Source organism: Oncorhynchus keta, unplaced genomic scaffold (assembly GCF_023373465.1).
Source record: "Oncorhynchus keta strain PuntledgeMale-10-30-2019 unplaced genomic scaffold, Oket_V2 Un_contig_7692_pilon_pilon, whole genome shotgun sequence".
NCBI classification, from domain to species: Eukaryota; Metazoa; Chordata; class Actinopteri; order Salmoniformes; family Salmonidae; genus Oncorhynchus; species Oncorhynchus keta.
The window spans coordinates 55,916-77,685 of NW_026289619.1; the positions used below are offsets into that span (position 1 = coordinate 55,916).

The 21,770-nt window shown below is 47.9% G+C and overlaps 1 protein-coding gene across 1 annotated transcript; it reads left to right on the forward strand.

The window, feature by feature from the left end:
* The first annotated feature begins 584 nt into the window (after nt 1–584).
* tecpr1b (tectonin beta-propeller repeat containing 1b) lies at nt 585–21,757 on the forward strand. The gene is given in 27 exon segments (XM_052511903.1): nt 585–744; nt 1,343–1,432; nt 2,238–2,470; nt 2,603–2,675; nt 2,678–2,787; nt 3,082–3,204; nt 3,433–3,555; nt 4,345–4,519; nt 4,821–4,924; nt 5,060–5,161; nt 9,320–9,447; nt 9,885–10,360; nt 11,199–11,302; nt 11,436–11,591; nt 11,868–12,020; nt 12,473–12,630; nt 14,770–14,906; nt 15,516–15,609; nt 15,706–15,802; nt 15,936–16,015; nt 16,121–16,177; nt 17,064–17,238; nt 18,688–18,823; nt 19,531–19,623; nt 19,924–20,030; nt 20,130–20,255; nt 20,452–21,757. Coding segments are annotated over 25 exon segments (3,804 nt in total). The 5' UTR covers nt 585–744; nt 1,343–1,432; nt 2,238–2,245; the 3' UTR covers nt 20,944–21,757.
* Nucleotides 21,758–21,770: the final 13 nt, after the last annotated feature.

Consider the following 21,770-nt stretch of genomic DNA (forward strand, 5'->3'; position numbering starts at 1 on the left):
AATCATCTTCTGCACAACAATGATTACATGCTGTATGACCAAATGTAACGTTAGGCACACAGCTCATAATATAATGCTTATTTTATTTCTACATAATAGACATGCCCTATTGAATTAATGTCATGCAGAGTGGCAACACTAGGCCTATATCAAGGTTATATGGCCTTCAAACTCAACTCTGGACCTCGACGCCAGTTCCACTGCCCTTTTCTTGTGTTGTCACAATTCCTATAAAGATATTGATATAGCCTCCCAATTTGATAAAGAGTGTAGCCTAAAACATAATAACTATCATGTCACTGTAGTAGCTCACTAACAATAACAAATATTGCCCCATGGTCTATTTGAAGACATTGGGCATGCAAATATCGTGATTATGATACATAATTATTGAGTCAACTAAAACCTAACTACTGTTTAATTATTTACACCTAACTTGTGCGGAATCAATAATTAAGATTCCGGTAGTAGGCGATATGTGCGCGTCTCTCCACTTCTCCGTCAAACAGCTGTAGCCGTCGGAAAAATATACAAGCCCACGCAGTTTGTCCAATCAAAAGACGAGATTCGGGACACCTGCAGAATGTCAGCCAATCCGAGTAACAGTTCCTCCATTTCCTGTTGTGGATTTGGAACGAGACGTTATACCTTCAGAATGGGAATAAAAAGCGGATAGAGTAGAATAATTGGGTGGATGATTTGGCCCACTAAATGCAGCTAAACCTACAAAAACGGGCAAAGAGCGTAAGTAGGGCATTTGAACCTCTATAATGCTGTTGTAACGGAATATTGGATGATGTGTTCGGGGACAGGACGAAAGTGGAGTCTATCAAGTCAGTGACACTTTGCAGGACAGGACTAGATGCATTGAAGTTATGTTTTGCTGTTTGTCATCACCTCAAACCACAGTCGGTTGCCCGAAATATTCCTATTGATATTGAATTTCATTCCAGGCCGGGGCGCATCAACATGCATGGCAGGTGTCCGGTTTTAACGCACCTGGGTGTCTGATATCATGACGCGTCTTATCAGTGTCCATTGACAACCGTTGATCGGTTTTCGTTATTCAGGTGCAAGCCGCTCCTTACTCTGTTATTCCTCGGTGCCATATACTATGAAATCCACACAACCAGGCTACTCTAAATGTTTAAGCAGCCTGCCCACACCGTTGACAGCATATCATTGGGACCGATGACACATCCAATTTTCCCATTCCCAGTATTTATAGTGTTTAGTGTTCCCACACGGCCGTATCTCCACGTTGCAGCACGTGTTTACCGGAGATGAAAGCGACCACCTGTGGTAATTAACTGTGTATCGTGCTCCAAACACTTGTGTGTAGGCCCAACGGAAGAAGGCTGCGAGAAACGTGTTACAACTGAAAAATACTAGAGGCTTCAACTGTGATAAAGCCGTTTAAAACAAGTGTACAGTAAGTGTATATTTTGCATTTCTAAAATGTATTTTTGATATGAAAGTAAATGGCTTTGTTTCTAGAATCGATTCACATGGCTGTTTCGGCTGCCAGAGCCAGTCTACCTCCTGATAATAAACAAGGTACTTGGACCTTAAGGAGTAACGTTAGGCTCGCCAACACTTAAGAGCACATTCGTGGGCTAGTAGGTAGGCTACTGGAATAAAAAACTGACTGTGTAAAAAACAAATCTGCTGACCGCTAAGCCAAAGATCTGTATAACTAACCCAAGAGACCAGACTGTCATTTCCAATGGGAGCAAATGAATCATAGTGGGCAGAACAAACAAGGTGGTGGGCAGAGCCAAGCACGAGCTAGCGAGGTCCTATTGGCGCTTTCTAGCGTGTATTTGCATTTCTGTTATGGAACGCCTACTATGTGAAGAGCAAGAGTGCAATAACTCTACAAAACTTAGTCCACTCTGTTCTTAACAGATTTTAGTTTTGTGTTCAGAACTGTATTCCGATCAAATGTTTAATCAATGAGAGAGTTAGCAGAATGCTGGCCAAAATCCGCCTCCCTCCATCTTCTCCCACTGCCTTGGCTTCCTCCCATCACCACATTTTGGTGGAGTGGAAACGCTACCCTCATGCTTCAGATTTATACAACCGGTGAAATATCTGGCTCATTATTCTAACTGTGGCTAATCTAATCAGTCCATTAAGAGTCTAGACAACGCTCAGCACAGAGCAATGTTGTGTTACGGTAATGGCCGGGCCAGTGTGGTGAGAGGATTATAAACTGCCCCCGTGTTTATCATCAGGCCCCATCATGTCCAGCTCGCTCCTATGGGCAGTGGACGTATACGGGAAGGTGTACAGCCTATCCACCACCAGAGGGCGCTGGGAGCGTGACGAGGACACCCTCCTGGAGCTAAAGCGTGTTACGGCTGGACAGAGGTGCAGCTGGGGAATTGGCTGTGACCACCATGTTTACCTCAATATCGACCCTGGGGAGGTGCCAATTCGCTATCGAGAGGAGACATATGAGAACCAGGTATTGTGATAATGCCATGTCACCTCTGCCAACATTTTACTTATTTAAACATGTGTGTGTGCGTGCCTGCACATTCTTACTTAGTGTCTGTATGTTCAATTCTACCTTACAAAACGGTTTGTTTGGTTTCAGAGGTGGAACCCAGTGGACGGCTTCACTGACGTGCTGCTGCCTACTGACCGTTGGGCCTGGAGTGACCTCACAGGGGGACCGCCCAGCCACTGCACAGCTTCCTGTTGCCCTCAAACAGCTGGGAGTGGGAGGGGGACTGGTACGTGGACCAGGTCTGCGCTGGAGGAGACCCTGTTGAAACTGGGGTGAGAGACTGGAAGTTGGAATGCCAACAATTACACAACAAGTCTGGGGTAGCAGACTTTGAGGTGCTCAATAAATCTATGGCGTGCATCTCAAACGGTACCCTATTCCCCAGTGCACTACTTTTGACCAGAGCCCTATAGGTCCTACTGAAAAGTAGTGCACTCAAAAGCCTTGGATTCATTAATACACACGGCTGTTGATTGAGTTGGGCCAACTGCTGACCTCTGAACTCTTTTACTTGTCAGCTTAATTGTGTGTGTTTTGTATGTGTGTGTGTGCATCTGTGTGTTTAGGGCTGGGAGTATGCAGTGGACTTTCCTGCTAACTTCTCCAGGGAGAAGAAGTGGAACTCGTGTGTTTGTCGCAGGCGATGGATTAGAGACAGGATATACAAAGCCAGAGGCTCTTGGACTAAGGTACAGTATGTTGGCCCACAACATGACTTGATTTGGTCCTCTTCACCTATTTGTCTTGCCAACTCACACGTGACAATGACCATAGAATTTGGGAAGACAGCACAAACTGTTCTAGGACCAGGCTAGGACATCCCCACTGAAGGCTACATGCACTCCTGTACGTATTACAATACCTCCAGTAAATATACTCTCGTTTTAACAGTTCCTCTCCTGACTGAACCCCCTCAGATCCCATTGGACCACCCAAAGCAGCCCCCTCTCCCCCTCAGTGACGTTAGCTGTGGAGGCTGGGAGATGAGCGACCAACCTGGGCGATATCACTTCCTGTGGGGTGTGTCCCAACAAGGACAGGTCAGTGTGGCTGATCCATCACAGGTTCTTCTGCTATGATGTTTCCTGTGCCTTAATACACCTGCATACAAACCGATTCTTCACACACATTAACAATACCTTTCAAATGGAATGTTGTTCACCTTCATGTTTTGTATGAACTCGCACACTCAGGCCTGCATATCTTAATGATGACAACATAACATAGTCTCAGTGTTGGCAACTTGGTGAGGTGTCAAATACAGCACACAAGACCATTGTGCAGTTCAAACATTTGGCCACAAGAGGGCAGCATTACTCCATCCATTGTCAATGCATTGCTTAACTTGGTCTTAGACTGTTCTTCCTCTTTTACGTCCAGTCTTGATCTGCTATTCCAGGAATCTCTCAGCATACTATCCTCTATAGGGATAATATGTGAACAGATCTGCCATTTACACCACTATAAATATAATGGACTGAGGTCAACGTCACTTACTTCAGTGAATGTGAGACTTTCAAAGCAGCGGTTTTCTAAGTTAGTCATATGAGGTGCCTATATGCAAATGCTTTGCGTTCCTACCTTCACTAAATGTTGTTTCATCATCTCTTAATCATCAAATTATAGTGAGAATCTGCACACAGTAACTGAACTTAATTTGCATTTCAACCAGAATATCTGAACTCTTGCCACCCTCAAGATTTGAGTTAACGCAAGTCTTGAGTGGTGATGTGGACACACTCATGATAGTGTGATAACGACCAAGGCCCAGGGAAAGCTGAGTCAAGAACAGTTCAGACTAACCATGGCGGAGCTGCTTCCTCTCTCAGGTGTGGTTCAGGAGTGGCATCCTGCCACAGGTCCCCGAGGGCCAGTGCTGGGAGCAGGTGGAGGCCCCCAGGGAGGTGGCCCAGATCTCTGCCGGACCAGGGGATTTGCTCTGGGCTGTACTCTGGGACGGACAGCTACTGGTCCGTACAGGCATCTGCCTGGACAGCCCTACAGGTATGGGGTGATATTAGGTCCACACAACAATCTTATAGTATACTGATGATGTATTTGGCTATGTGGAAGGGATCATGTAGACAACGACTTGTTGGATGTGAAGCCAGGTAAAATGTGTGCTCTTTTGGCATGTTTTAGGCTTTTGTCCTATACGGCAGGTTTCCTCTAAAACCATTGGTAGTACTAGAGAGATTGGATAACTTTGCTTCACAAGCTTTTGACTCGGAGTTCCAGAGAACCTGTCTTTTTTATTTTATTTTACATAATGACAGTATGAATAGTTTCTCTACTACCCTATCAGGTTCCTCCTGGGTGGTGGTGGATTCTCCCCCAGTAAACGAGGGCGGAACCATCCATGTTGCTGTGGGGGTCAGCGTGGTGTGTGCCGTCACTAAGGACTACAAAGTGAGACAACATCCACCCCTTCCTGAACTTGTCTCCTAACCAGGAAGGACTCTGGGCCCCGTTGTAGTCTGTAGAGCAGTACTGTAGCCTACCCTACAGAGCAGATCTATAAAGTGTGTGTGTGTGTGTGTCCAGGTGTGGTTTCGGCGGGGGGTGAACTCTCATAACCCCTGTGGCTCAGGATGGATCAGCATCGGTGGGGAGATGATGATGGTGGATGTGGGACTCAATGACCAGGTGAGACAACACAGGGGATTTAAATGCACTAGATGACTAATAGTGAGTGCTGTGTTGAAGCCACCGTTCCTCCATTTTGCCAATCCCCACATTGTAAAAAATATTTTGGAAGTTATAGAAATGTATTTATTAATGTTTACATTTGTTTTTGCCTCGTTATTCTATTAGACACCTTAATGCATACTTTAAAATATTATGCAGGATTAACATAAATATAAAAAAATGTAATTCCCTTAAAGTAAATTATTTTGAGGTTACTGAGGTTACTGTCCCCACTAAAACAAAATAATTAAATGCATGTAATTTTGTCCTTTACCTTTTTAATTGAAATACTGTAGAATTCCATTAATTCCCATGAGGCACTGTTCCTACTGGGGAGTACCAATATGACCGACCGGTGGCTTCAATGTCTCTCAATAGCCAATACATAGATCAGCAATCCAGGGTTTATATACATCATTGCACAACACACATCAGGACAACAACAAATTGTTATATTTACATAGGTACATTTGTAATGATCAGTATCTTGTTGTCCTATTTTCTAAGACTTGCTTGTTCTCCTCTCTTAATGGAGAGTGCTGGTTAGAACCTTAGATGTTTGGCGTGGGGCTCTCATCCTCTGTGACAACCGAGTCGTGATTACAGTGCCATTCTCTCATGTCTGTTTGATTAAGCATAATTAGATCCTGCTCACATACCAGTCAAGTCCCCGTCTGCCCCTTCACCTCCTCCCTAAGATCTTCTTCCCTAGCTCAGGTCCCTGGCGTTCCCAGCCTTCACCTCCTCTCCCTTCTTCCCTAGCTCAGGTCCTGGATTCGTTCCTTAGTGTATTTCTTCACCTCCTCCCCTGTCTTTTAGCTCAGGTCCTGGCTTTCCAGCCTTCACCTCCTCCCCTTCTTCCCTAGCTCAGGTCCTGGCGTTCCCAGCCTTCACCTCCTCCCCTTCTTCCCTAGCTCAGGTCCTGGCGTTCCCAGCCTTCACCTCCTCCCCCTTCTTCCCTAGCTCAGGTCCTGGCTCACATACCATTCAAGTCCCCGTCTGCCCCGTCCCGTTCCCAGCCTTCACCTCCTCCCCTTCTCCCCTAGCTCAGGTCCTGGCGTTCCCAGAGGACCTTCACCCTCCTCCCCTCTCTTCCCTAGCTCAGGTCCTGGCGTTCCCAGCCTTCACCTCCTCCCCCTTCTTCCCTAGCTCAGGTCCTGGCGTTCCCAGCCTTCACCTCCTCCCCTTCTTCCCTAGCTCCAGGTCCTGGCGTTCCCAGCCTTCACCTCCTCCCCCTCTCTTCCCTAGCTCAGGTCCTGGCGTTCCCAGCCTTCACCTCCTCCCCTTCTCCCTCCAGCTCAGGTCCTGGCGTTCCCAGCCTTCACCCTCCTCTCTCCCCCTTCTTCCCCTAGCTCAGGTCCTGGCGTTCCCAGCCTTCACCTCCTCCCCCCTTCTTCCCTAGCTCCAGGTCCTGGCGTTCCCAGCCTTCACCTCCTCCCCTTCTTCCCTAGCTCAGGTCCTGGCGTTCCCAGCCTTCACCTCTCTCCCCTTCTTCCCTAGCTCAGGTCCTGGCGTTCCCAGCCTTCACCTCCTCCCCTTCTTCCCTAGCTCAGGTCCACCTGGCGTTCCCAGCCTTCACCTCCTCCCCTTCTTCCCGTCCTGGCGTTCCCAGCCTTCCACCTCCCCTCCCCTTCTTCCCTAGCTCAGGTCTCTGGCGTTCCCAGCCTCTCACATCCTCTCCCCCTCCACCTCTTCCCTAGCTCAGGTCCTGGCGTTCCCAGCCTTCACCTCCTCCCCCTCCTCTTCCCTAGCTCCAGGTCCTGGCGTCCTCTCTCCCAGCCTCTCCACCTCCTCCCCCTTCTTCCCTAGCTCAGGTCCCCTAATGAGTGTTTTTATGGACCTAAAGAATTTTCCCAGCTCAAAGTTATTCATGCTACTCCTCCTCCCCTTCTTCCCTAGCTCAGGTCCTGGCGCATTTCCCAACCGGTTGATAACCTTCACCTCCCTCCTAGTCAATCACCCCTTCTTCCCTAGCTAGTTTTCATGCTGTGGCCGGTAGGTGCGCCTGATTCCCAGCCCTTGACAGATTCCCATTTGGAACCCTGTGTCTGAAGGTGTAAATCCGGCAGGCCCAAAATAAAGTGCTTTCTCCCTACTTCCACTCACACTACAACCAGCACTGCAGCTGTAATGGAGTACAGCTAAGTGTTTCTATAAGCCATAAAATGTGCTTTCTCCCTACTTCCACTCACACTACAACCAGCACTGCAGCTGTAATGAAGCGTTTCCATAAGCTTGCCTTGTTATTATTAGCGGCTTGTCTCTATTAATATCAATAAATATTTCACTTTCTCTGGTCAGGAGTAACAAATTTGGTGCATGAAGCAGAAATAATGCAATGTGACTTTAGTTTCTCTATCAGCTGGAAGACTGTCCCCTCTTCTCAGCAGAGGGGGGAGGGAGAGAGCGGGAGTGGAGGGACAGTGAGTTAGATGAGGCAGCCTCACCGTTGCCTCTCACTTGACTGACTCATATGCAGGCCATCAGTCTAGTAAAGTCGAGTAATACAACAAATGTGATCTATTACCAGTGTGATCATATACAGAACCTAACATTTTGAAGTTATTTATATTTAACTTGGCAAGTCAGTTAAGAACAAATTCTTATTTACAATGACGGCCTAGGAACAGTGGGACAGATTTTTACCTTGTCAGCTCAGGGATTCGAACTAGCAACCTTTCGCTTATTAGTCCAACACTCTTACCACTAGGCTACCTGCCGCCCTAATTACAACATTGGCAGGACAATTCAAGCCAATAATCAGTGATAATGTATTGGGCCTATAGCTTACTGAACAAACCTCTTTGCTACAGAACTGTTTTTAATTGGTTAATGTTGCAACGGCTTTCGTTAAGTCATGTTTTAAAAAATAAGGTTGGTGACCACTGATTTAGCACAATTTAGATGGTTCACTTAATAGTTCTAAGGTATCTTGCTGACAAACTGTCAGTTGGGAATTTCATACATACTGTAACTAGATCACCTGGTTTGTGCTACACAGTACTGAATAATTCGGGTATTTACTTAAAAATAGCTACAAATATTCAAATGTATTGAGAAATTTTAAATGGTTATTGAATAATAACTGTTGATAAACCATCCCGGAGTATATACGGTATACTGCCAAAGCCTAATTTCTCCTCCCCCTCTCCTGTCTCTCGTTTGTCCCCCCCCTTCCCCAATGACTCACCTGTCTCTTACTTCCCCCTCCTCTCTGAAACAGCCTCTCTCCGCTACTCTAACCAGCGGTCCCAACCCAGCCTTATATATTTTTGGCCTTAAATTCTAAGTGCCATATTGGACACAAGCTCATTTGAGTAGGGCAATACATCATAGCCCATATTTCAGTCCTGTCCCAGAGTTATGGATGCCACTTATATTAGATGACACTAGGGTTAAATGGCCTTTTAAAGTACCACTTGACAGCAGGCCTTTGGGTCAATCTATATTGGTTTTTACTGTATCCATAGTATTTTTACTGTATTGTGTTCAACTGTTCTCTGGCATATAACCAACTTGACGCTCAAACCCCTAGAGACTATTGATGTGTTGGTGCATCAATCTAAGTAACACAATAAAATAAAAGTCCCCATCAAAATCTGTCAATTTATGCAAGACATATCTGCATGGGCTGCATCTCATTCCTGCTGTCGTCCTGCATTTGCGGTGGAAAGTGGTAGAGCCACAGCCCTGTCAGACCAGGAGACATCCTGAAAATCTGTCTTCTCGCCAAAACCTCTGTAGCATCCAAACGGTTTGGCCTATAAACGATTATGACCACTCTATAGAAAGAGGAGACTCTCACGAACACGATGGGGTTCTTACAAGTGTCACGGGACTCAACGCTGATGTGACAACGTTTGTCTGTAGCAGCCAAACCGTTTGGGCTACAAACTACTATGATCCCACTGTAGAAAGGGGAGACTCAAGAGCATGGTGTCAGGGGACTCCTCTAAAGGTAAACCATACAAATGAATGTAAGGATGGAGGTAGTTTTGTGCCAACAAAAATAGACTTATAAGAATGAATAAGTAGTCCAGCCACAGTGGGGGGTGTGATGTTGAGGATAACACTTTGTTTATGAATAAGCCACTATAAATGTTTTATAATTTAAAGGTGTGGGGAGTTGGAGAGGACCGTGGTCTGTATTTCAGGAAGGGTGTCACCCCATCGGAGCCCAGTGGTAGGGGCTGGATACCTGTTTCTGCCCAATGGGGTCACAGCAAAGAGATGGTCCAACCCAGGTCAGTTGCATACGGAATGCTCACAGAATGCTCACTTTCCAGTGTTTTTGCAGTGTATTAGATTTGATATATTTTGTATGCTGACATCTCAAAATAAATATCCATGTAAATGGTAATTAGCTTTAGCCACAGGTGTTTTATTTATTGCTCAGAACTTGGGGGGGATAAAGTTGTTGGGGAACGCTGGTGTGTATGTTCTGAAGACTACATTTATGCTTAACAATTACTGTACACATTACTGTACACATTACTGTACACATTACTGTACACATTACTGTACACGGAGATGCAGTTTTATTTTGATAGTTGTCTGTCATGTTACCAAATGTTTTACTGAACTCTTTGGCTGTCACAAACATACTGTATGTGTGTCTTTGAGTGGCGCATTTATACTCATATGAGTGGTACCCCCCCCTCTTTCTGTCTCTGTTGTCCAGTGCTGGCTGTGAGTTTGGGGGACAGGTGACCAATGCTTCCCATGGCTCTGTTCTGACCTGCGAGGACTCAGGGGACACAGAGCTCCTCCTCACCACCATCCCCCCAAGGCCACAGGACACCCCCAAAGCCTTCATCCCCACCAGTGACAGCTTCATCTCCAGCCTGGTGGCTGACCGTGAGCCCCTGAGGACCCCCACACCCTCCCCCAAAAAGCCACCCCAGGGGAAGGACAGCGAGGCCACCCCAGCCCCGATGTGCAATGTGGACCTGGATGCAGCTCAGAGCCCCCAGGGAGAGGCATCTTCTCTTGGCAGGGCAGGGGACGTGGGACCCCCCACCTCAGTGGCCACCTACCCCCTGGGTCTGGAGCCCTCTCTGGGTTTGGGGGAGGAGGACGGGCCTGTATGGGCCTGGATCTCTGGCGGAGGCTGTGATGTGGACCATACAGCTCAGACGACCTGGCTCAGGCCTGCAGGTACGGAGGAACACTCACCAGCCTATCAGAATTTCAGATCACTACCTAAAGTATGAAACGCTCACTGCTGATAGGTACTTACCACAGTGGGAGGCCGAACCTACCAATTCTACTTGTAGAATCACAATGATCGTCAGTGGTCAACAACTTGACTTTGAGCCAATCAGAGAGCACAAACCCTCATGTGGGGGAGCCATCAAAAAAACGTCCACGGATGAGCCGCTAGCTGACTAGTGGAGGCTATTCAGCAGGATAAATGTCCCAAAAAAGTCAAACCTGCAATGTTTTGTAGGAGCTCGAGGTGAGACGCCATCCGTCGGCGCAATCTTAGCCTATGTTGTGCTAGCTAGCGAATATTCTAACACTAACTAGCTAAACATTTGGCTATGGGCTGGCACTGGCAGTATGGGATTATGGAGAGTGAATTAAATTGTTTCTTCGTCATCTTGCTAGGTAGTGTCTGTGTGAACACTTAAAGAGATTGACTGGCGACACTGTTCAGGCAGGTAAACGTTTGACAATGGTACCAGTGTGTCTGCGCTCTGCCTGACTACTGAACTAATTAAACAGGCTAATTCTAGGACTTTTTCCTGGTGAAGTCACATGGTTAAGGAAATCCTTGTCCTGATATCTCTATCAAACTCTTAATAATATATGAATAATAATAAATAATAATAATAATAATATAAAACTCTTAAATCACTTGTTTATCCTGTCTGTTATCTGTGTGCACCAGACCCATGCTCCACTGTGTTATTCTATCCTGTCTGTTATCTGTGTGCACCAGACCCATGCTCCACTGTGTTATTCTATCCTGTCTGTTATCTGTGTGCACCAGACCCATGCTCCACTGCCCTGTCCATCGCCCCTGTTGAACCAGAAGCCTTGACGGCTAGGAAGGCCGAGACCCCCACCAGTAAGGAGCCAGTGGAGAGAAGCGCGGTAAGACTGTTAAACTATTAACGTTACTGCTCTTTTTTTTTTTTAGGAGTCATGTTTTTGCTGAGATGGTGCTAGAAGTAGGGACAGTGACTTTTTAAATGGAGTTGTCTAATGAACACTGTGTACGGGTCAGTCTGTCTGGGTGAGGAAGGGCAGCATGCGCTGGTGGAGGGACTGGAAGCCCTATCGCTGGGTGGATGTGGGCGTGGCCCTGGAGCAGTCCACCAACGTCAATGGCAAGAGGGATGCCATCTTCTTCATCTACTTCACCCAGTATGACGAGAAGAAGGTGAGGGAGACTCAATGACACTCAAATTCTGTAGACATTCATCCATCCTTCCTCTCTTCATTGAAGTAATCACTGAATAGAAATGACTGGAGAGGTGAAAGCCATGTTGTGGAGCCAAGGCCTTTCTCACCTACAGTATCTAAAGAGTAGTTGCCTACTACTCAGAATATACCGCTATGCTACTGCTTTGAATTGTTGAATCATTTTAATTTGTAGATTGGATGTCAGTGGTCAGAAAGTATCTTCTCTCTCCCTCTGTTTCGCTATCTTTCTCAGTACCTCCATGTGTTTATAAGTGATGTGACGGTGCTGGTTCCTGTGCTCAAGGAAAACTACCATCATGCATTTGCGGTGTACACGTCAGATAGCACAAAACAAAGATGGCCGCTGATCCTGGCTGCACAGACTGAGAAGGACATGGCTGACTGGGTAGGTCTGGAAAGGCTTCCATTCAGATATAAACAGCACATGTTTTGAATGGGTAGATATTCTAATGCCATTTTATTGTTTTATCTTTTACATGACTTTGGATTTTTTTTTTTTAAATCTAACACATTTTGCAACAGCCTTCAAGGTAGCTTCCCAATTGAAGTAGCCTTGCCAGAGATAAGAGATCAGGGCTGTGTCCTAAATGGCACTATGGGCCCTGGTCAGAAGTAATGCACTACATAGGGAATAGGGTGCCATGTGGGGCACAGCCACAGTACTTATCATAAGAGGGGATACCAGATACTCTAGAAAGTTTCACTGTTGTCCACATGCAATGTAAAGCCTTTACCTAAAACCACTTAGTAAATGTAGTCCAGTAATATTACTTTTATCCATCTGGACTGTACCATTGGCCATATCTCTGAAGGTGTGTCTTTGTCTTTCCTGTGCAGCTGTCCCTGTTGGCTGGGTGCTGCTGCGAGGCCAGAGGGATCAGGGGAACCCCCTCCCGACAGGCCCTGTGGTCAGTCACCTCCAAGGGGGATGTGATGGTCCACGAGCCCTCTCCCTGTCTGGAGGCCCTGGCACACACCTTGCCCTGTGACATGATGTGAGCTTTACCTCTACCGACATACCACACACTGAGCTTTACCGCTACCGACATGCAGCGCACTGAGCTTTACCGCTACCGACATGCAGCGCACTGAGCTTTACCGCTACCGACATGCCGCGCACTGAGCTTTACCGCTACCGACATGCCGCGCACTGAGCTTTACCGCTACCGACATGCCGCGCACTGAGCTTTACCGCTACCGACATGCCGCGCACTGAGCTTTACCGCTACCGACATGCCGCGCACTGAGCTTTACCGCTACCGACATGCCGCGCACTGAGCTTTACCGCTACCGACATGCCGCGCACTGTTTTTACCGCTACCGACATGCAGCGCACTGAGCTTTACCGCTACCGACATGCAGCGCACTGGATTTTTTTACCGCTACCGACATGCCGCGCACTGGGCTTTACCGCTACCGGCATGCCGCGCACTGAGCTTTACCGCTACCGACATGCAGCGCACTGAGCTTTACCGCTACCGACATGCAGCGCACTGGGCTTTACCGCTACCGACATGCCGCGCACTGGGCTTTACCGCTACCGGCATGCGCGCAAAGGCTTTACCGCTAAAACCACTTAGTAACATGTAGCGCACTGGGCTTTACCGCTACCGACATGCCCGCGCACTGGGCTTTACCTCTACCGACATGCCGCGCACTGAGCTTTACCGCACCGACATGCCGCGCACTGGGCTTTACCTCTACCGACATGCCGCGCACTGGGCTCTCCCTTTACCGCTACCGACATGCCGCGCACTGGGCTTTACCGCTACCGACATACCACGCACTGGGCTTTACCGCTACCGACATGCCGCGCACTGGGCTTTACCTCTACCGACATGCCGCGCACTGGGCTTTACCGCTACCGACATGCCGCGCACTGGGCTTTACCGCTACCGACATGCCGCGCACTGGGCTTTACCGCTACCGACATGCCGCGCACTGGGCTTTACCGCTACCGACATGCCGCGCACTGAGCTTTACCTCTACCGACATGCCGCGCACTGAGCTTTACCGCTACCGACATGCCGCGCACTGAGCTTTACCGCTACCGACATGCCGCGCACTGAGCTTTACCGCTACCGACATGCCGCGCACTGGGCTTTACCGCTACCGGCATGCCGCGCACTGGGCTTTACCGCTACCGACATGCCGCGCACTGGGCTTTACCGCTACCGACATGCCGCGCACTGGGCTTTACCGCTACCGACATGCCGCGCACTGGGCTTTACCTCTACCGACATGCCGCGCACTGGGCTTTACCGCTACCGACATGCCGCGCACTGGGCTTTACCTCTACCGACATGCCGCGCACTGGGCTTTACCGCTACCGACATGCCGCGCACTGGGCTTTACCGCTACCGACATGCCGCGCACTGGGCTTTACCGCTACCGACATGCCGCGCACTGGGCTTTACCGCTACCGACATGCCGCGCACTGGGCTTTACCGCTACCGACATGCCGCGCACTGGGCTTTACCGCTACCGACATGCCGCGCACTGGGCTTTGCCGCGCACTGGGCTTTACCGCTACCGACATGCCGCGCACTGGGCTTTACCTCTACCGACATGCCGCGCACTGGGCTTTACCGCTACCGACATGCCGCACACTTATGTTTCTGTCTCCTCCTCACTCAGTTCTCTCCTTTTTTCATCCTTGCTCTTTTCAACAATGACAGCCACTTACACACTGTAGCATGTTCCTTCACTGCTTTGAAGCCAACCAACCATGTACCTCTGTTCTTGCACTCATATAGCTAACACTTGGGATGTCCCCTGTTGTTTGGCTAACATAACTCAATTAGCTACTACTAACCAATTATCTTATCTCTGGTAATCTTAAGCATAGTGCTAAGTTCTAACTTCTGTCTTGTTGCTAACAATTGGTGCTAGTGTCTGTCTTTTGCTGTATGCTAACCACAGGTGGGTGGTGGCACCATAATTAAGGATGACTGCCTCGTACTAATGGCTAGAACATAATAAGTGGAATGTTATCAAGCACATGGTTTCCATGTGTTTGACACCACCCCCTTCCCAATATTATTATTATGAACCATCCTCCCCTCGTCAGCCTCCTGTGACGCTAACGCTGTCTGGCCGCTAACCGCTAGCTGTACTGTCTGGTCCTGGTACAGGTTTTGGCTGCAGGTCCCGGGCCACCTGCGCTGTGTAGAGTCTAACAGTCTGGGTGTGGTGTGGGGGATCGGGTATGACGGCACCGCCTGGGTCTACTCTGGTTTGGGCAGCGCTGCTGAGGAAGAGCCCCCTCAGGGTAATAAATGACCCCTCAGTCTCCCAGGCCACCACAGTCTTGGGTTGTGTTCATTAGGCACCAAACGGACTACCCAGACTTGTCCAATAAGAAACACTTATTTTCAATTGACTTTGGAAAAAAAACATTTTCCCTTAATGAACATGCCTGTGATGGTTTTCAATCATTACTTCCATGTAGCTTAAGTCATTGATTTACCTTAATTAAAGATGAAATGTAGCCAACACTGAGTGCGGTTCTTGAGGACTCAAGTTGTTCACCCCTGCCTTAGACCGGGTCTTTGCTAGTCCACCCTGTAAGCTTCTTTCATATTCACACTTTAAGCTTCTTTACCTTCGACCTACAGTAGGTTGACGGTAACAAAGATTACGAAAAGTTTGGAATCCATGTGGAAGCTTTTAGAAAAGAAACCGTTCTGGGATATTAGTCTTGTTTTAACCTTTGTCATCTTCAACCTGCTTCTACAGTTATAGCTAATGTGTATTAAAATAGAACAAACTGCAGGGATAAAGTAACAATTCAAAGTACTGTATTAGTCAATTATTACTGATGAATAACTTATAACATCAGACTTATTATAGCAGAGTTGTGCCTTTCCTGTGTTTGTAGGAGACAGGCGTATCCTGCACACACAGACAGATGGAAGGACTGTGTACATCTATGAGAACCAGCGATGGAACCCTGTGACTGGATACACAGACAAGTACAACTATCTGTCTCACGTTGTAATAATATGTCCTAGACACTTCCGACTGCTTCTCTGTGTGTGTGTGTGATATACACTTTGCCACCCTTGCAGGCTTCTCCCCACAGACCGGTTCCCGTGGAGTGATGACATTGGCTTTACAGAGTGCACCAAGTCCACCACCCTCCCTCCCTCGCCTCAGTGGAGCTGGGTAGGTCGTCCTAGTCCCTCAAACCTCTTATTACAGCTAACACACAGCCCAATGTTGTATTTAATGTAACTGTATGTTGAGTTGTTAATGTTGTACTCTCCCGCTCCATCTCAACATGCCTCTGCTTTGCCAGGTGACAGAGTGGGCCGTGGACTTGGCTTTCTCAGGAGGGACAGACAAGGAGGGGTGGCAGTATGCAGCAGACTTCCCTGTGTAAGATGCATATGTCCATTCATATTTCATCAACCTTATATAATGGCCAACACTTATCTTAGAAAAAGTAGTGTGTTGATTGACTGTTCTGTGTCTGTCATGTAGGACGTTTCATGGCAACAAGAGCCTGAAGGACTTTGTCAGGCGTCGGCGCTGGGTCAGGTATAGTCTGAGCTGGGTCAGGTATAGTCTGAGCTGGGTCAGGTATAGTCTGAGCTGGGTCAGGTATAGTCTGAGCTGGGTCAGGTATAGTCTGAGCTGGGTCAGGTATAGTCTGAGCTGGGTCAGGTATAGTCTGAGCTGGGTCAGGTATAGTCTGAGCTGGGTCAGGTATAGTCTGAGCTGGGTCAGGTATAGTCTGAGCTGGGTCAGGTATAGTCTGAGCTGGGTCAGGTATAGTCTGAGCTGGGTCAGGTATAGTCTGAGCTGGGTCAGGGTATCAGGTAGTCTGAGCTGGGTCAGGTATAGTCTGAGCTGGGTCAGGTAGTCTGAGCTGGGTCAGGTATAGTCTGAGCTGGGTCAGGTGTAGTCTGAGCTGGGTCAGGTGTAGTCTGAGCTGGGTCAGGTGTAGTCTGAGCTGGGTCAGGTGTAGTCAGCTGGGTCAGGTGTAGTCTGAGCTGGGTCAGGTAGTCTGAGCTGGGTCTGTAGCTGCTGGGTCAGGTGTAGTCTGAGCTGGGTCAGGTGTAGTCTGAGCTGGGTCAGGTGCTAGTCTGAGCTGGGTCAGGTGTAGTCTGAGCTGGGTCAGGTGTAGTCTGCGCTGGGTCAGGTGTAGTCTGCGCTGGGTCAGGTGTAGTCTGCGCTGGGTCAGGTGTAGTCTGCGCTGGGTCAGGTGTAGTCTGCGCTGGGTCAGGTATAGTCTGAGCTGGGTCAGGTATAGTCTGAGCTGGGTCAGGTATAGTCTGAGCTGGGTCAGGTATAGTCTGAGCTGGGTCAGGTATAGTCTGAGCTGGGTCAGGTATAGTCTGAGCTGGGTCAGGTATAGTCTCACTCACTCAAACATTTCATTAGGAAGAGGATGATGATGATGATGTTTCTCGTTTCCACACAGGAAGTGTAAAATCACCCTGACTGCCCCATGGCAGGAAGTCCCGCCCATCCCCCTAAGTGACATCACAGTGTTGCCGTGCCTGGCTCAGAGCAGTATGGAGCAGGTCTCAGTCTGGGGCCTCAGTGACAAGGGGGACGTCCTGTGTCGCCTGGGGGTCACCCCCCAAAACCCTGCGGTGAGGAACACCCCCAAACTTACAACCTGGGACTTTAACTAAAGACACTCATTACTACATCACAGAATAACATCCTCTTTGCTTGAACAAATATGTTCACTGTTATTCTTCTATATAACAGAATTCAGCACCCTCTTCAGTCTTTTTTTTACAATGCATTCTGACCAAACCTCAGCATCCAGCTTTCTCACGTTCCCAATTGAATACGTTACGAGTCTAGGACGTACACTACATGCTTGTCAAACATCTCATTCCAAAATCATGGGCATTAATATGCAGTTGGTCCCCACCCTTTGCTGCTATAACAGCCTCCACTCTTCTGGGAAGGCTTTCCACTAGATGATGGAATATTGCTGCATGGACTTGCTTCCATTCAGCCACAGGAGCATTAGTGAGGTCGGGTGTCAGGCCTGGCTCGCAATCTGCATTTCAATTCATCCCAAAGGTGTTCGATGGTGTTGTGCTCTGTACAGGCCATTCAAGTTCTTCCACACCAATTTTTTACAAACGATTTCTGTATGGACCTTGCTTTGTGGAAGGCCTTTTCTTGTTTCAGCATGTCAATGCCCCAGTGCACAAAGTTGGAAGCACAGAATTGTCTAGAATGTAATTGTATTCTGTAGCATTAAGATTTCCAATCACTGGAGCAAAGGGACCTCGCCTGACCCATGAAAAACAGCCCCAGACTATGCCTTTGTGCAGGCAATGTTCTCCTGGCTTCCGCCAAACCCAGATTCGTCTGTCGGATTGCCAGATGGTGAAGCATGATTTATCACTCCAGAGAACGTGTTTCCACTGCTCCAGAGTCTAATGGTGGCGAACTTTACAACACTCCAGCTGCCGCTTGGCAGTGCGCATGGTGATCTTAGGCTTGTGTGTGGCTGCTCGGCCATGGAAACCCATTCCATGACGCTCCAGACTAACAGTTCTTGTGTTGATGTTGCTTCCAGAGGCAGTTTGGATCTCGGTAGGGAATGTTGCAACCGAGGACGGACAATTTTTTTTTTAACGTGTTATCACTCAAAGTCCCGTTCTGTGAGCTTGTGTGGCCTACCACTTGGCGGCTGAGCAGTTGTTGCTCCTGGACTTTTCCACTTCACAATAACAGCACTTAAAGTTGACCGGGGCAGCTCTAGCAGGGCAGAAATTGTATTAATTGACTTGTTGGAAAGGTGGCATCCTATAACAGTGCCACATTGAAAGCCACTGAGCTCTTCAGTATGAGCCATTCTACTGTTTGTCTATGGAGATCGCATGGCTATGTACTCAATTTTATACACAGGTCAGCAACCATTGTGGCTTAAATAGCTGAACGCACTAATTCAAATGAATGTCCATGTACTTTTGACAACTTTTTGTTGCTAATACTAAAAACAAACATATTTAATGTTCTATTACTTTCTGTGGTACTGTCCTGTTGATTGTTCATGCTATCTCTGACCATCCCAGGGTTCCTCGTGGCTCCACGTGGGTACTGACCAGCCCTTCAAGTCCATCTCCATCGGGGGAGGTCACCAGGTGTGGGCCATTGCCAGGGACAGAGCTGTGTTCTACAGGGGCTCAGTGTCTGCCAGAAACCCTGCAGGTCAGACTCAAATGCTGGGGAGGTCCTTCTGAGATGCTGGATAGATATGGATGGCTTACAGTGCTCTATGACTGAAATAGACAACTACAAATACATTTCTTTTTGAAGGCACATAATGGCCTGTTTCTTAGACACATAAGGTAAGGCTAGTACTGGACTTAAAAGCATACCACTCATTATACTCCATTCCAGGAGGTGTCAGAGGAAGGCCCTAAAAATTGCCAAAGACTCCAGCCACCCCACATAAGCTGTTCTTTCTGCTACCGCATGGCATGTGGTACTGGAGCTCTAGGTCCAAAAGGCTTCTTAACAGCTTCTACCCCCAAGCCATAAGACTGCTGAACAGCTAACCAAATGCCCCCCTTTTTCATACTGCTGCTACTCGCTGTTTATTATTAATGCATAGTCACTTTACACCTACCTACATGTACATATTAGCTCCACTAACCTGTACCCCTGCACATTGCCTCGGTACGGGTAACCCCATATATAGCCTTGGTTTTTTTGTTGCTGCATTGTTGGTTAAGGGGTTGTAAGTCAGATCTACACTTGTTGTATTTGGTGCATGTGACAAATAAAATTAGATTTTCAATTGAAAGTATATTTGAGTCCAGGACTAGGTTTAATGTTTCCCATTTCCTGGCCCGTACTGAACCTAATTGTAGTTAGTCAACTAGTTTTAGTTGTTCTTTGTCATTGTCCTGCAGGAGAGTGTTGGTACCACATCCCTTCCCCACCCAAACAGAGCCTCAGACAGCTGTCTGTAGGGAGAACCTCTGTCTACGCTGTGGATGAAAACAGTGAGTAGTCACAACCTGTGGGTCAGCTCTTTCAATGCTTGCTTTGCAGGAGAGCTGCTCTCTGGTAAGTCAATGATGGACAAATGTTGATTTAATTGACAGGGACAGTGCACATTAATCAACATTTGTCCACATCAATGTAAATGTGCCTGGATAAGGAAAATGTATTTTTCCATCTGCATTTTCAGCTGCAATCCCTAGATGGATGAAACAACAAGCAGGATCAATGTTTCCTAACTAATGGAATATTTTGGAAACTCTCTCCTGACCACTGTTCTCCCCTGGTGTGTGTGTGTGTAGGTAACCTGTGGTACAGACAGGGCCTGACTCCCAGCTACCCCCAGGGCTCAGCCTGGGAGCTCGTCTCCAACAACGTGACCAAAGTCTCAGTAGGACCTCTAGATCAGGTCAGTACGCTTTTTTTGTTGTTGTGTGTATGCTAATTTTAGTGGTAAGTAAGTTAACTTATTTTCTACTTCAATACCTGGTCCTGTGGTGTTGTCTAGGTGTGGGTGATAGCAGACTGGGTCCCAGGCTGCCCCGGTGAGCTGTCTGTTCCTGGAGCTGTCTGTCACAGGATGGGGGTGGGACCTATGCAGCCCAAGGGCCAGTCCTGGGACTACGGCATCGGGGTGAGTCATTACAACTTGGTGTTGATTTTGATGTCTGCGCCAAAGACATCCGTTTCCCAAATGGCACCGTATTCCCTAAATAAATCATAACTTTTTATCAGGCCTATGGGCCAGACATTGTGCAGTATCTGAAATACCTCCGTTAAGATGGTAATGCATGAGATGTCACGTTAATGTGAGGAACGCTGTCTTTCAGGGAGGATGGCAGCACATCAGTGTGAGAGGGAACTCCACAGAGGCTCTACGTGCTACCCCGGCCCTTACTGGATCCACCCCCCGTAGCCCACTCCCTGCCAGGCCAGTCCTTACTGACACCACCCCCCGTAGCCCACTCCCTGCCAGGCCAGTCCTTACTGACACCACCCCCGTAGCCCACTCCCTGCCAGGCCAGTCCTTACTGACACCACCCCCCGTAGCCCACTCCCTGCCAGGCCAGTCCTTACTGACACCACCCTCCGTAGCCCACTCCCTGCCAGGCCAGTCCTTACTGACACCACCCCCCGTAGCCCACTCCCTGCCAGGCCAGTCCTTACTGACACCACCCTCCGTAGCCCACTCCCTGCCAGAATACCTTTGTCACAGGAGAACGGGAACTCTGTGGGTCTGTAGGGTCTCTACTAACCCACCCCATCTCTACCCACAGCCCTGTGTGCCTGATTCCATTTCCAACCCAGCACAAACATGGTAATGTTGGTCTAAATGTAAAGAGCATGAATTGGTTGGATATTTAAATACTTAGTGCTGGGCTGAAACATGTTGGCCACCTTTGACCCCAGCACTGGAAGTATTAGTGCTTCTGTCAGTTTATCCATTCCACGGTCTGAACTTTAGTGGCAGGTGCTAGGAGAAGTGGTTAGGGTGAGAAATGGAACCGAGCCTGTGTCCCATACCAACACACGCCACTCCCTTTGACCTCCGTGTAGTCTTGCTTTGTATGATTTTGTTTCTGCTTTCTCATTTGCCTAGTTGACACACCTTGTATTTATGCTTTGGAATTTGTTTACTGTCATCTTGGTTTGGCCTGCATAATGTTTGCAATGTAGTGGTTGAAGTAGCTTTTTCTTCAGAACTAAAAATATCAGCTCTGAGCTTCCATGACAAGGATTATTTAATCAATTTACAACCAGATTTTTTTTCCTCAGATGGTTACAAACAATACAGACCTGAATAGCATCTATTTGCTGTGTTATGTATTAACATCCAGAGTGTTATGAATAGGACCAGGAGTTCTGCTCACGTCACATGATCTGCAGAAGCTCCAGGCTCTAGTTATGACGTGTCCCTGGTGGATTACTTCAGTATTCCATGCAGATACTGAGGCCGGGATTCAAACAGCACTGTGCCTACATTGCATTACACTTATGACAATTTCCTGGATGTTAGGTGATGTCAGCTACCTTTAGAAGTGCAGCGTAATGTCTGCGCACGTTTGAATTCCTGTGGCCTTGTCGGTCCTTGTAAGAGAACAGTCAACTGAAATAAATTCCAAAACAGCTCTGCAACCTTGGTGTTCTT